Source organism: Nesoenas mayeri (assembly GCF_963082525.1).
Source record: "Nesoenas mayeri genome assembly, chromosome: 27".
NCBI classification, from domain to species: Eukaryota; Metazoa; Chordata; class Aves; order Columbiformes; family Columbidae; genus Nesoenas; species Nesoenas mayeri.
In genome coordinates this window covers 3,956,106-3,971,021 of record NC_137555.1, presented here as the reverse complement: position 1 = coordinate 3,971,021, position 14,916 = coordinate 3,956,106, and the positions used below count along the sequence as shown (strand labels likewise).

The following is a 14,916-nucleotide window of genomic DNA, read 5'->3' as shown; positions in this document are numbered from 1 at the left end:
GACTGACTGGTTTATTTTTCCACGTAATTAGTTTTCCTAGTGGCACTCCATTTCCATTCACCTGCACTTCCACATATGAACATACGCAAATCCAGACACCAAAGACCTACCCCTTCTCCTTTCCGGGCCCTCCGAGATGACAATACCTTCCCTTCTCCAATTCACGGTCCATGGGAACAGCTGCCTGTCATCAATTCTGTTCAGATTTACAAGGCTTTCCGTACTTGCAGACCTGCTGTTGTCATTATTTGCTTGGCAGCTGGCATGTGAGCAAGACATGATCGGCTTTCTGTTATATACCATGACTCTCGTACCATGAAGCCTGTGCAGTTGTCTCCCAGTAATTAGCCGGGATGTCTGCACTTGGAAGAGTCTTTTGCAGTCGTTCCCCGAGGAGAATTGTCTTTCCGGAGAGTTTCCTCTAGTTATTCATTCATTTTCTTTAGTATATCCTGGAATCACCATGGTACGGCACAGGGAAGCGTCGAGGACAAAGAAGGGGGAGAGCCTTGCTGAAATTGCTTGAGTTATTTGCCTTGTTCCTGCAGTCTCTTGGCTTTTCTTGCTTTGATAGTTTGGTGGCACTGATGCACGAGGGATTTTAAAAAACAAAAGAAAACTAAAGGAGAAACGTGACTACAAAGTCGTTCATTCTGTTGGCACCCATTGAAAAAATGGTCCGGCTTCCTCTAGCCCCCTCCACCCCCCAACCCGAAGATGGATGTGATACAGTACTGCTGAAAAAGCCTCTCGAACGCTTCTGGAAGAGCCGGGAGCAAGGGCAACCCCCTAGACTGCTGGGCGAGGGGGGGGACGAGATGGAGGGGGGGCCCGGTTGGGTGGGGGGGCCTGTGGGGGTGGGGGGAGTGGGGGGAGTGTGGAGGATGGGGACGGGGTGTGGGGTGTGGGGGAGCTGGGGGCAGGGGGGGTGTAGATGGGGGCCGGGGGGTTGTAGATGGGCGCTGGAGGTGGAGATGCCGGCGGGTACGCGTTGTTCAGAGGGTATTTGGGTGGGGCGTCCGTGTTCTTCACTCTGGTGAAATTGATGCAACGGCCCTAAAATAAAAGAGAAGAAGTGGAAAAGCTGGGTTACCCATCGAGGCAACGGCATTGCAGCTGAGATACCCGCCCGGCTGAGCGGAGGTCTGATGTTCCCTCTCTCGGAATCCCAGAATGTGAGGGGCTGAAGGGACCTGGAAAGCTCATGCAGTGCAATCCCCCCATGGAGCAGGAACACCCAGATGAGGTTACACAGGAAGGTGTCCAGGCGGGTTGGAATGTCTGCACAGAAGTAGACTCCACAACCCCCCTGGGCAGCCTGGGCCAGGCTCTGACACCCTCACCAGGAACAAGTTTCTTCTCATATTTAAGCAGAACCTCCTGTGTTCCAGTTTGCACCCATTGCCTCTTGTCCTATCCCTGGTTGTCACCGAGAAGAGCCTGGCTCCATCCTCCTGACACTGCCCCTTTAGATATCTGGAAACATGAATGAGTCCCCCCTCAGTGTCCTCTTGTCCAGCTCCAGAGCCCCAGCTCCCTCAGCCTTTCCTCACCCGGGAGATGCTCCACTCCCTTCAGCATCTTTGCTGCCCTGCGCCTCAGAGATGGAGAAGAGCGAGTCCTGTACGGAGCAACCACGAGGTCAAGCCCTAACAAGAGCTTTTGTAGCGAAAGAGGATTAAATCCTCTCATACTGTTTTCTGACTCCAGCATCTTTAAACAGAGCATCAAGACCTCCAAGTCGTACTGAAGCTGCCAGAGCTGGCAGGAGCTGTTCGTGTTCTCCAGCCAGCGCCCAGCTTGTGGTACCTCTGCCCACACCTCCGTCTTAACCTTCCAGCAGCATGAAAGCTGGACTTTGCACCTTTGGAGCCTTTCTCTCCTTCAGATATCTGGGTTTGGTGTCCTATTTCTAATCATTAACAATCAGGCAAAAGGGGAGATTTGTTTAACGAAGACAGCTCGGATTTTTTTCCTGATATACATCCATTCTTCATTAGGATGTCTTGATATTCTAGTGCTTGTGAGAAGCCAATAAACTACTTTTCTCGCTCTTTGGTGCTAAGCTACAGTTTGTTGTACATTTTTAAACAAAACCTTTGCCCTCTGAGCTGTTCTTTGTTTCCTTTTTCTTCTAAGTTCCACCTGCAAAAGATCCCACTGTAAATACTCAAATGTCAGAATCAGCACTACTGTATTATGGGTTCATTCTTTTAGATATGAAATCATCCAAAAAGGCACTAGAGGATTTCTGAGTCCATACTTTGTCTTAGGATTTGTGAGCATGAGCTTATTTTCTGTTCTCCTCTTTCCTCTCCCAAAGTAAATGTTTTTTTCCTGGTGAAAAAATGCCAAATGGAGCATGGAGCCCATGCCGGCTGGAGTTAATCTGCTGAGGTTAAAACAACGGTCATTTTAATCCTCTGCACGGCTCTTTGTCTTCTCCCTGCTGCGCCAGCCTACAGGCAAATACGCTGCAGAAAAGGGACCCAAAGCGAAGTGAGGGACATGCTGGTAGAAAGGCAGAAGGTGCTGGAGAGGGGCTTGACAGGAGTGAGGGGAGCTGGCGTGGCATATAAAGAGATACAGACGTATAAAGAGATAGCACAAGCGCTCTGCCAATTCTCTCATTGTGCTCTGTGGATGTGAAGAAACATCCGTCTGAGCCTCGGCCGCTCGGCATTGGAAAGTAGATTCCTTGCAAAGTGATGAAGGACGCGGAGCAGCCCACAGCTGAGCGCAGGCTGGCTGGTGCAAGCAAAGGTTGTTTAAGGAAAACAATGATTTAACGGAACCTCAAACTTTATCGAGTTCAAGATGAGGGCATCACGGCGGCTGCTGAACCCTCTGCATGGCTTGATCTCTGGCTCCAGCTCAGGAATCAGACCCCGGGGCAGAGCAGAGACCCACGCAACAGTCACGAATACACCCCTGGTGATGTCCTTCCTTGAGGATTCACCTTCTCTTGGTTAATGCTTGTCCTACAGCACAACACAGAGGGGCCAAGGGCAGCGAGGCCCGGGCACTGCTCCGGGAGCCTCCCTGCAGCGGGGACGTGTTCTCTGTCCCCTGCACGGGACAAAATCCCAGCACAAAAGGAGGTGCTGGAGTGGGCAAAGCCGCTCCCCAGGAACGCCGCGCTCCCTCCGCAGCATCTCCCTGCTTCTATCTGCTCTCTCTAGGCTGGCGACACTGCTTTTTTTGGTGTCACTTTGTGTTAATGCCGTGATTTTAAGTAAATAATATCGGGCAGGCTTGCAGACAAAACCCCCTCCATGAGAACGTTTTCCTTGCTCTCGTTCCATGTCTCCTGCAATGCAACTTGAGTACTTTCAGACTATTACTTGCACGAGTTTTGTTTTCTTTATTTATGTTGAGAATAAAATAAACCCGAACGAAAAGTAGCAGTCCAGGAATCTCCGCCAGAGAACAAAAAGCTGCAATTGTTTTTTTTTGTGCAGAGAGATACTCTGTCTGGATGCTCCAGGGGTGAGGTTATGGTGCTGCTGATCCAAATGGAACTGAGCACTGCCCTAAGACCATGCAAGAGGATGCGGTGAGGCTCAGGAATCTTTGGCTTTGGGTCCAGGGCAGGGCTTGGGACTAAAAACCATCTAGTACCCATTGCAATGCCCAAACCATGGTCCAAAATGGTAAGAGTACATCCTGTAGGCCATCAAAGATTTGACTTCTTGTTGATGAAAACTGGCTTGGATAGATCAGCGGTGCCATTATAATAAAAAAGATGCTAGAATTTCACACCAACCTATAGCTGCACTAGTTTTTGTAGTCAGCGATGACCTAGTGAGCCTGTGTCCATGAACTGCTTACACCCATGACTAATGACAGCTCTTCTCCAGTAATAGGCTTGCTTTGAAATTAAAGAGCTCTGTTTTCAAACGTGACTAACCATCAACTGTCCTTGATAACTGTGCCCAGTCAAAAAGTTTGGGATCAGCTATTCTTGTGGCTTGTTTATATGATAAAGCTTTTCAAACTTCTACCACTTCAGAGTTCAAACCTTCCTCCCTTTAAAATAGGCCACAGTGTGACTTTTTCTCAGCATGCTGCTCCCTATCTCCTCCTATTTCCTTTGCTGCCTGGGTCAGCTGCTCTGCGCTGAACTGACAGTGACCTGCTTGGCAACGCTTTGCGCTACTGTGCAATGGGTAATTCTGCAGGGCATTCAACACGTGTGAAGGGCAGATACACAGGACGGGCTTCCTCCTCCTTTCACGTGAACCGACAGACCGCCGAGTTCTTGTGTTTCGTGGCTTGACGTTTCTCTTGCCCATGCAGATTGCGGGAGAAATGCCAGACAGGAGTTTTCAGTCCAAATGGGCTGAAATGGACTTTGGCAGCTACACTGCCTCAGAGGAGATGGAGAAGCCAACATCTCCTAGGGGAGGAGAACTGTCAGACTGAATGACAAGGAGATATCCAGGAAGCAAATTACTATGCCATTGCACAGGAGAGGCAGAAAATGTGTTATTAGTGCCCTGGGTACAAATGCAAAGCAGATCCAGGAGGAAGAGAGATACTTCAACCGGAAAGCTGGATGTTAAACAGAGCTTTAATCTTGTATTGAGCAGTATGACAACAGACACAAAAGTGCAGAGGTTGTGCCAGCCAGAGTGTGACCACAAACAAGTAATCCTAGAGCTCTGGAAGAGCCAGGTTTCTCCAAAATGTGTGGCAAATGATATGTTTTCCCACCTGCACTTACCAAAGGGGGCCCTGATTCACAGCTGGGCATCGAACCCGGCAATTGCAATAGAAAAATAAAACATCAGCATCATTGACCTACTCCATGGTTCAGTGCTGTTTGATCTGGAAAAGGGTCTGGATGAAGATCAAGTTGGCTGGCTATCCACCCATCCATTCAAGCTTTTACAGGGCTCTCCGTTGCCAGCACAGTTCAGTTCACCCCAGAGATAACAGAAGCTGATGCGAGCAGTAACAGACCCTCTAAATAAATGGGTCCAAATGCCTCGTTCAGCCTTGACATCTGAATGCAAAACTAGAGTGAGTGTTTGAGGTACTACAGGTAAGAGGAGTGTGGGACCTCTCCACAATCAGTGGAAACCTAAGGACCTTCACATGACTGTGATTTTAGGAGGGTCACAAGTTAGCAGCCCCTCTTGGCTACCCACCGAGGTTTATCACCTCATTTAGGTGTCCGTATTTAGATCAGGGAGTTGGTGGCAGAACATCCAGGAGGTGGGAAACGAACCCATTTCCACTACATGCTACTTGGGATCCTGACACAGAAGTCACCTTTCACCCCAAGAGAAAAAACACTTCTGTTAGCCCTTCCAGCAGGAGACTGTAGCTGGAGACAGAGAATGAACGAACACAGGGAACAGGGTGTATATGAAAAGGCTGCTGTGTTGAACGCCTTGGCGAGGTTTTATTGCCCCTTCTGCAGCCACGACGCTTCGGGGGGGAAAGTCACAGCTGTGCCTCAGAAGAGACAATTGAAGCAATATGGAGACACTACTGGATTTGAAATTTAGTGGAATCAGCAAAATCAGCGAGGGCAATTCACTCTCGCATTTTATGTTATTTTTCTAGAGATTTGCAGGCACATGCATAATGAATTCTGCTTGGAGTGGTCTTGCTCTTTCACCTTCAACAGCTCATTATCTCAGGGATGGAGGGAGGCAGCACTGTGCTCAGGACAACGAAGCTCTGAGCCGCAGGAGACTCGTCTCCTCTTGCCCTGTGGGCTCTTTGCATGCGAGGCGCGAGCTCTTCCTTTTGTTCCCCACATCTGGCTGGCTGCGGAGGGCTGCCAGGGCTCAAAGAGAAGGGTGGGATTTGGGGCAGGGGGGTAGGAGGCTATTGAGGTCATAGCACAGGGTGGTGGTTGCTGAGTGTTCAAGAGAGTGAGCTGGAGCATTTGTGCCTTGGATGCGGATCTGGCAGGCAGAGGTGCAAAGAGCAGCAGATGCCTCGGCCAAGCTGTGGCATTTCCTAGGAACTCCACAGCCTTGGCCAAGCCACTTCCCACCTCCTCCTGCCTCTCTGCTTTTATCTGAGCCTGGCAACTAACGGGGAGAGGGACTATCACTGAGAGCACAGTGCACAGATTGCGGTTCGGCACGTTGAATCCAGCTGCAGGGAGGATGGACACCGCAGTGTTTCCTTCCTCTCTAACCAGGGTGCTCTCCAGCCCCCATTGCAGCAGGACTCAAACCAGGAGGATGATTTTTCTTTTGCTCCATTTCGGCCCCACTCTCTGTGTTTCCAGCTGTTCAGGGTGAGGCTCACACGGCGGAAAGGCAATTTAGGAAAGGTACGTTGGTCCAAGAGCGGTGACATGCCCTCCACAGTCCTAAGAAGATATCTCTTTAACAAAGGAAGACAGAGCACATTTTTCCTGAAATGAAGATGAGAAATGTTTCTGTTTCTCTTGGTTTCCTATCAAGCTGGAATTAATACCTGGCAAAACACCAACATTTTAAGATCATAAAGCACTGGGACTGGCTTCTGAGCTCCTGAGTTTAAAAGGAGGCACTGGAAAAGATACGACCCACGCTCATTATACAGCTACCTCGGTATCTGTTAGTCACCAAACAACTATTAAAACTGCCTCATTTCGTGATAAAACATCACCACAACAAAACCATTCCCATCTGTGACTCATTACTTAATACAGGCCCTAGAACTCAGTGTTGCTCATGAAACCTACCACTCCAAAGGCATTCTTGCTACCTTGGCCACTCTATAAATAATACATTGGAGGCTTGACCAATTTTCTCCTAAAATTAAGAGGAAGGCTTCCATTGATAAGAACATCACTCCAACAGGGTTCTAATAATCTGGTGTCTTATTTCAGAGGCAGCACTGAAAACTATGGAGACTTCTGGTTTACCTTAAAAACCCTTGTGAAAAGAACTGCAGAGTTATAAAGTTTGCAGTAAGATCCAGAGTTTTCTGTCAGATCTCAGTGCTACACATCATGATAGATTTGACCTTCTAACTCCCAGGAACAGAGTGGTTCAAAATGGTGTTTCCTTCTGAAGCCACTAAGGAGGTGGGATTTATTATTATATTATTATCAAAACTAATGACAAATGATCTTACACATGGCCACTGAAATCTAATTCTATCAAGCATGGTTTCCCATCCTGTCTGAATTCAAAAGGTAACAAGAAGCAGAAAAACTACCTTATTTTCTTCGACATCTTGATATAGTTTGGTCTATTCAGATGTATTTCTGTTACTTTGTCCTGTTCAAGTAACACCGCAGCAATATACATTGAAGAATAAGAGGAAACTACTTTAAACACCACAAAGTATTGCAGCTTTCAGAGATCTCTCACAGAATTTGAAATAAGTAAGAGCTTATTTAGAGTATCAGCTCAGTCACATTGGCTTGTGATTACATCTTGCATATACTCATGTATAGAGCACTGCCTCAAAGGGCCCCCCAATACAAAGAATGGTTCTGACAGTTGAAATTTCACTCGTGAGCTCACTCATTGCTCCTCATCCATGCTGGGCTCTTCAGACCTACCACAACCCACATAACACCCACTGCTCTGCCAGGCTCTGGGTCTTGATTTCTGTAATTACATTATGCAGGACTGAACCAGCTGGGGAACCTACTGAAAAGAAAACATTCGGTGCAAACTCCTCCAGAAAGTGAAACAAGAGGATACAAGCGTCTACCTCACCAAATTCAAGCGTGGGAATGAGCCCGATAGCCTCAGTCTTTGGGTCATGTCGGAGTTGGGAGTGTGGCTCTTAGTGACCAGCGGGCATTTGTATGTCAGCAAACAGGCCTGATTACTTTAGCAGGACCTAGTTGTGGCTTATTTACACTGCAGGGTGGCTGTCATTTCCAGGAAGATGTGGTCATTCTTCCCATTGTCTTTCTGGAAAGAGGTAGTTAGTCTTGGAGAAGCGCTGAGTGACACATCAAAGACGAGGCCTCAGCCAGGGCTGCAATCCTGCAGCCCCAGGGTGAATAAGCAAACCTCCTGGGCACCGGGAAAGAGAGGAACATTCAAACGAGAAACGAAACATTCTTTTGGCAATGACAACTGGAACAACTAGTCAAGAAAGAGCCTGCAGGGTATATTCTTCCAGAATTAGGTGACCTGGGGAGGATCTCTCTGGGTGCAATTTGTCCTTGAGCAAACAAGGTTCAGGACAGGATCTTCTGTGATGTGCATGTGAGAAGGACACAACTCAACGGCTGTTTTCACATTACCTAATTCAGGAAAATCACCCTGTGCAGGGCAGCACTAACGCCTCGAGGAAGTGAAAATGACTATCTGCTGAATATTGCCCTAGCGGTATTTAGTGAGACATAATTCCCATCCATGCAATCTGTTTGCTGGATTTGCCTTGGCTTCTGAGGCAGATCTCTGACCAGCACTGTTAAAGGCATAACCTTGTAATTCTGTCTAGGGTGAAGTTTGCCCTGGATGGAGATACGACTGGGACGCTCCTCTTCATGAGCTGGCACCGGAGCAGCGGTTCTCTGCTTTGTTTTCACAGCAAGGAGCAGTTTGCTTTGCGCAGTCTGCAGGCTGATGAGCGGGTCGCCAGGCTTTTGGCTTTGGAGCTGTTAGTTCCAGGAAAAAGAGCTAATGTTTAGGTTAACTTTTCCATGGCTGTTAATGGAAAACCACACAGCAATAGTACGTGCGGAAAGGTTACAATTTTGTTCTCAAGCTTTGCAGCTTACCAACAAAAACCTGCTTAGACTCATCAGTGGGTAAAACAATAGGTCCTTACCAGTGCCTGTGCATTTTTGAGTCTGCAGAAAGAAGAATCATCAAATAAGCAGCAACATAGTGACGTGTAGGGGTGTGTGGGGGTGACTCGGGAGTCCACATAGCTAAAGATTGAATTATGCTGTAGTTTAAGTCATCCGTTTCTGTGTCTTGGACTATAGGTGAAGCATCTGCTGTCAGTGCTTTTGTTTCTGGGTGGCTTTGTGTGCCTTGCAAGTCCCTGAGGGCCCTCTGATCGCTGATGTAAGACCCAGGGTTCCCCTCACGGCTTCTCAGTGCAGATGGACCCAAACACAGTCCAAGTTTCTCATCTGGGGCTGCTGCTCATTTTTAGGAATTTACTGCAATCCCACAAGAAAAAATGACTTTGCTTTCCATAAGGATAAGGAGAGTATGTCCAGCACAGTGCTGGAAGCTGCATGAGGGAAACAGAACAGAAATGCAACATCAACGTTCACTCAGCAAGAAACACTCATGGGAGAGATGGATTTTCTAGGCATTTGTCACAAGTTATTATCTCTGCATCAAAATCCTGTCCTTTCTGCTACAGGAGCTCCACTCCCTGTGTTTTTACTGATTTCTAAGAACCTAAACACCAACTGAACAAATCTGCGATGCATCTGGCCTCCCGGGTTCTGTGACTCTACCCCCGTAGCACAGCGTTATCATCACGCCGAGGGCTTTATTCCAACAGTTATTTCGCTCACCCCACAGCTGCAGAACCACTCACTCCACGCAGAGGATGGGAAGGAAAACACGTTGGATTAGCCTCATTCAGAGGACAGGAAAAGCCTCTGGTAAATGGCTGGTGGTTAAGTGGCTTGGTCAAGGCCACTCTGGGAGTCGGTGGCAGAGAGTGGAGCGACCCCAGTGCCCAAATCCCAGATGCTGCTGTACAAGAACAGCCCAGTTGGACATTTAGATCTAGAATCACAACAGCAGGATGCAAATTCAAAGAGTTATTAGAGGTTTTGACATTCCACTGCAGTACAAACACATGAGTGCGATCATAGGGCAGAGGGAGTTTTGTAAGCCTTTGTTGAAAAACACTGCTTTGCTCTAGTGAAGATTCATGCAATTTGGCTGAAAAACGATCTCATGTCATACTGCGACTGTTCTGTTTATATTAACATTTTTATGTCAGCACATGCACACACACACATTCTTCCTTTCATAGGAAAAAGAACAATCGTGATCACTTTAATGAGGACATTTTCACATGTTTTGTAGACTCATCCTCTTGTCAATGCTGACCACAATTTGTACCAGAGCTTTTATCACTGAGATCTAACAAGATAAGAGCTCCTGTGATTTCACCAATAAATTTGCAAAACTAGTTTCAGAAAAGCTCCTTTCCCTGCGTCTTCGTTAATTGAAGTAGGACACATCTTTACACATAAGTACACATGGGTTTGTTGTACTTTTTATCCACGTTTGTACCCACTTCTATCTATATTTACCTATACAAACACAAAGCTAAAATGCAATTAAAAAATTAAAATATAAATATCAAATTAAAATATCATTGACTCCCAGAGGGAGATGCTCCTGGCCAAGTCTGAGCTTGAAACGCGTTTTAACAACCTCCTTATAAATTCCTGACAATGTTGATCAAGGAAACGCAACTCACACTTGAAAGAGACACCAATTATCTGGATGCTGTGCTTAGTGAGCAATTAGCAGAAATACGCATCCCCTTACTCCATTATAAAAGCGATAAGGTTTTCTAAAAAATACATCTTTTTACATCACCCCATCTGATGATGTTTTGAATGTAAAAATAACCTCATTAATGCTGACAAGAATGCAAACCTAGTCTCTCGAAAATGTGAGAAGACCACAGGAATCCCATGTGACTCTGACTTCCTTGCCTGATTGGAAACATCTGCGTCTGTTGGTAACCTCAGACCATTGCCAGGTTTGACTCCAAAGAAGGAATTTCCCAACCTTTTTGTGCATCTCAGCCTCTCCGGGTGCAATTCAGACCAGGTCCTGAACATCCCCATCTTCTCCAATGCGCTGTTGCTGATACAAGTCACCGTAACCTTAATTAAAGGGTTCGGGGCACGAATGGACCAGAGGCAAAGGGAAGGGATTGTCCGAGGTCACAAAGACTGGAATCTAAGCCTCAGTCCCTTACATTATCCACCACGATGTATATAAATTGCAAATGTGTTAGTCACTACCCTTGAACTAATGTCTTGTTACAAACCGATGTGAACTTCAGAGCACGGGACGTCTTCCTTGGCAATTTATACGGTAACTCGGAAGCTGCGTGGGCTACAGCAGATAAACACTAAAATCAGTCAACTCAGTATTTGAGGCTGAATCCACGGTTCATTCTACGCAAGTGACTTTTTGAACAGCTCAGCTCAGAATAGGGTATGATCACTAAGTACCAAGATTCTATGGTTACAAGGTCTGCTTATACAAAGATTCTATGGTTACAAGGTTGGTTAATCTTTAAAGGGAAATAACCCCCCCAACTTTTGCTGAATAGGGGAAGGGAAAGCTCTACCTAACTCTGCCACTTCAGCTGTGTAAACTAATGAATGTCTTTTTAGTGTTTTACAGTGGGTTCTCATACTGGTTTTGCCTGTTCTGTCAGTGGTGACATCACCTGGTAGTTACGTCACTAACCGTAAAGAATAAACTGCTCACTTAAAGTGATTGAAAACACCCAGAGGCTCACACGTGGTTATTCAAAGAAGACGCTCAGGCTCATAGTTTTGCTTCTATGAAGGAAAACGAATGTTCTAAGAGCAGGATACAAGCAGCACTTTGTACCTACATAGGAAAGCACCCAAACATTTGCAAATCTTCCAGGACTCAGCTGGACAAAACCAGGTATTTTATCAGCTGGATGCACTTTCAGCCGGCTTCTTTTTCACACTAAATCATATGTAACACAACAGAATCATAAAGAGCTTAATTTACTTCATCACATAACACCTGTATGGGCTATTTCTGCAGTTGCTTATGCTGACAGGGCACAGACCTGCGAGTCTAAGAGTCGTTCTTTGAACCCTTATTTCTGTGGGAGAATTGCCAGGCATCAGCAATCTGTATGTTAGGAACTTTTCTCCCAGAAATGCATCACACTCAGTGAAGATATTTTAGCAAATCTTTTCCCTGAAGGAATAAAATATTAAATCCTTTTATTCGCAAAAGCTGGTTTGCCCTGCATTCAATGGAAAACCTTACAGGGAGATGAATGGTACAGAACCATGAATCTCCACTGGAAAATTACATGGTGGTTTCATGTGCAGCTGAGTTTCTTGAAGCCTTTGCAATGCTACACAGCTACTCACACTTTGGGCCAAACATATTCCTGAAGCAATTCCAGTCTCCTTTCTTGAGTTATGTCACATGTATGCAAACCAGCCACAAAAGACATTGATATAAAGGCAATTTCTGACCACGAGGTGAATACATCCAGGGGCTCAGAAAGATGATCAGTGTCTATCCTTGGACTGGGAACAGCCCTGAGCAACTGGGTGTAACCATCTAAATAACATGGATTTAGGGGATGGTTTATGGCTACCACAGGGATTGCTCTCAGACGGTATCATTCCTGTAAATTGACATTAGTCCATTCTCTTCAATGGCTTCTGCTTCCACCCATAAGCACACATTAATGTATAGAAATTGGCGTGAACCCAGTTTTTACTAGAAATATATGGGAATAATTCCTCCTTCTCACACACCAGTCCAAACCTCATTCTGCAAACTTTGCTTTGTAGAAGCTTAAATCTATGTAACAATATATATATATATATAGAGATTTAAGTGTATGTCCAGAGTGTTATTCCAGAATGTAAGATTTGAATGAAGGACAATATGCAGAAATATTCCTTACTATTCATTAGAATGAATTATGTAATTAATTGAAAGCAGCTATATTATCTAAGAGCAAGAACCATACTGGGCTCTTTGATGGGTGTCTGGACAGTTTTTGTACTTGAAACTCTATCAAACTGCGTGAACTGCAATTGCAGACAAAGCTGTCAGACATGACCGAATTCTTGTTTCTAAGCTGTCCTGAGATTTACCCTCAGCCCCACATGCAAAGGCGGCCAGAAACTCCAGAGGGATTTTATTTTTCCATAGCTGTAAAAAAAAACCCAAAAAACACAACCCAAAAACAAACCAACCAACCCAACCAACCAACGTTTTGAGGCCCGGTACCTTGTCTCCTGGCTGTGGGCGCATCACAGATACACGGTCGTAACCTTTCCGCAGCAAGACCCAGAGAGCATCCAGTTTTCCCTGGAATCAAAAGCAACACAGTGTTATCTTTGGGCAAGAACAAGTGCCTTGTGTAGTGCAGTGCAGGGGCAACACAGCTTAGACCTACACAATTGTTACTTAAGCACTTGCTGTGGTTGTGGAAGGTGCTGGAGGGCAATGTTTTCTCTCACAGAATCGTGTGCAAGCCTGAAGAGGCTCTCGGATGAGCAATAAGCAGATAAGCTGACAGTACCTGTATGTCTAGCCTTTACATACTCTTCTGGAAATCTCCAAGGAAACAGGTGACTTGGATACCTCCTGAGCTGAGAGTCTGATACCTGACGTTAGCAAAATGCTAAATCAATGCAGAAAGTAATCAAGTGAATTTATACGATGAATTTCCTAATGGTTTTCCCTCTAGCTGGTTGAGTGGCTTGTCTCTACCTCTAGGTGACCACTGTGACATAGAATCATAGAATCATTTCAGTTGGAACAGACCCTCAGGATCGTGAAGTACAGCCATAACCAACTCTAGCACTAACCCATGTCCCTAAGAACCTTGTCTAAGTGCCTTTTAAACCCTTCCAGGGAAAATTACAACTTTCCATGGAACAAAAAAGTCCTTTTTACTCTGCAGCCCTACCCAGATTTCCCGGGAAAAGCCAAGAGCTCCATCTTTAGGAGTCTGAATGGAGTTTCGGGGCCTGCCTGAGACACCAGGGTGGAAGAAAGAGTGGATCATGGAAAGGATGATGTTGCTTAAAGAAGTGAAAATGGGAATGCATTCACTTGGAAACACGAACACTTCTGTGCTTTCCAGTGGACGGGCTGTGTCTCTATGGGGCTTCCTTCGCAATCGAAGCGCGAGGTCGCTCGGGGAACAGAAGTCCTGGAGGCAAACAAAGCTTGGAGTCCAACTAGATATGAAGTCCAGAAAGAAGAAACAATCAGAGCAGAGGCCAAATGGAGAAGGGCATAGTTTCAGCCATCGCTTTATCTCTTCTTGAATGAATGGTTAATTCAGCACTGTATGGACCCTGGTCTAGTGACACCAGAGTGCTCCTGGGATCTGGCGGTGTCACCTTGAGGCGGTTTTGTACGCTGCCTGTAAATCCAAGCTGCCCTCGGGCCTCTTCCAGCAAGGAAGCTGTGCCACCTCAGCTTTGTAAAGAGGGACAGGAGGGACAAGGGCTAGAAAATGTGTCAGGGACACGTGGCTTAGGAAATGCTGAAGTAGCCTCCACTCAGGATACACCTGAGGTTTGTTTCGAGAGCACCAGCTGCTTCAGCCTCAGCCTTGAGGCAGGTTCTACACGTGAGTTTTTGTGGCTGAACAGTGAGTTTAGCCTTGCCTTGTGGTCCTTTCTGCGTTGTTTTTCAGACTGATAGTGGTCCTTTTGAAGGCAAAGAAGCACTAGAAATGGTTCCGAGGAGGAGGAAGAAGGGAGATGTAGCTAGGTAAATGGGTAGATAACAGCAGAGGCAGAAACAGAGGTAGGAGGAAAGCTGCTGATCAAGCCGAAGCATACAGAGCTGTATTCTGTAGCAGGGAACACGTCCTGAACCAAATTAAAACAAAAGGCACGGTCCTTTATGATCCTTCACTTGCATCTACATTTTGTGCGGTCCCTCCGCTGTCAGATGAAATGAGGATTTGGCAAGTTTGCTATGAAGCTTTCAGACGTGTCATTCTCCTTGGATTATTTGTATCGACCTTCTCAACTGTTGAAATGGTATTTTAAAAGCAGGATAACCCCGTTGGCATTGTGCTAAGAAGAAACAGCAACAAATAAGAATCATAACAATAGTAATAACAATCTGTTAAGTGTCAGTAGCCACGTTTGGTAGCAAATAAATCCCCGGAGCATTTCAAAAGCAATCTACCCATTCCCAGTTGTCTACCTACCTTATAGACATTACTCTGGGAAGAGTAACA

General features: G+C 46.1%; 1 protein-coding gene across 1 annotated transcript in view; it reads right to left on the bottom strand.

Annotated features, from left to right (window-relative positions):
* Positions 1-789: 789 nt before the first annotated feature.
* Positions 790-14,916, bottom strand: part of ANTXR1 (ANTXR cell adhesion molecule 1) — a gene marked incomplete at both ends in the record, with an annotated part of 75,701 nt that continues 61,574 nt past the window's right edge. The window contains 2 exons of the mRNA XM_080360172.1: positions 790-1,056; positions 12,939-13,019. Coding sequence (XP_080216298.1) covers positions 790-1,056; positions 12,939-13,019 — 348 coding nt within the window. The remainder of the gene's footprint in view (positions 1,057-12,938; positions 13,020-14,916) is intronic.